The sequence below is a fragment of the Gavialis gangeticus genome, unplaced genomic scaffold (genome assembly GCF_001723915.1).
Source record: "Gavialis gangeticus isolate Ggan-Ray unplaced genomic scaffold, GavGan_comp1, whole genome shotgun sequence".
In the NCBI taxonomy this organism is placed as follows: domain Eukaryota; kingdom Metazoa; phylum Chordata; order Crocodylia; family Gavialidae; genus Gavialis; species Gavialis gangeticus.
The window spans coordinates 20,620,264-20,620,479 of NW_017729032.1; the positions used below are offsets into that span (position 1 = coordinate 20,620,264).

Here is a 216-nt window from a genome sequence, read left to right on the forward strand (position 1 = left end):
GAGACAACATTGGAAACTGAGAAAAGTAGGAGACAAAATTCTTGGGGATCTGAGCTACAGAAGTGCAGGTATGGTAGATCAGTGCTTATCAGGAATCTCAAATGTTGATATTTCAAGAAACAACTGATAATTAATTATTCTATTCTAATATAATAAAGGGCTTAGTCTATCTATCTGTCCGTAACACTTTTGGTCAACTGCGCATGTGCCGCTGAG

At 37.5% G+C, this 216-nt stretch overlaps 1 protein-coding gene across 1 annotated transcript in view; it reads left to right on the forward strand.

Annotated features, from left to right (window-relative positions):
- The window catches only part of MED17 (mediator complex subunit 17), a 48,292-nt gene that overhangs the window by 9,302 nt on the left and 38,774 nt on the right, over positions 1-216 (forward strand). The window contains exon 3 of the mRNA XM_019524834.1: positions 9-68. Coding sequence (XP_019380379.1) covers positions 9-68 — 60 coding nt within the window. The remainder of the gene's footprint in view (positions 1-8; positions 69-216) is intronic.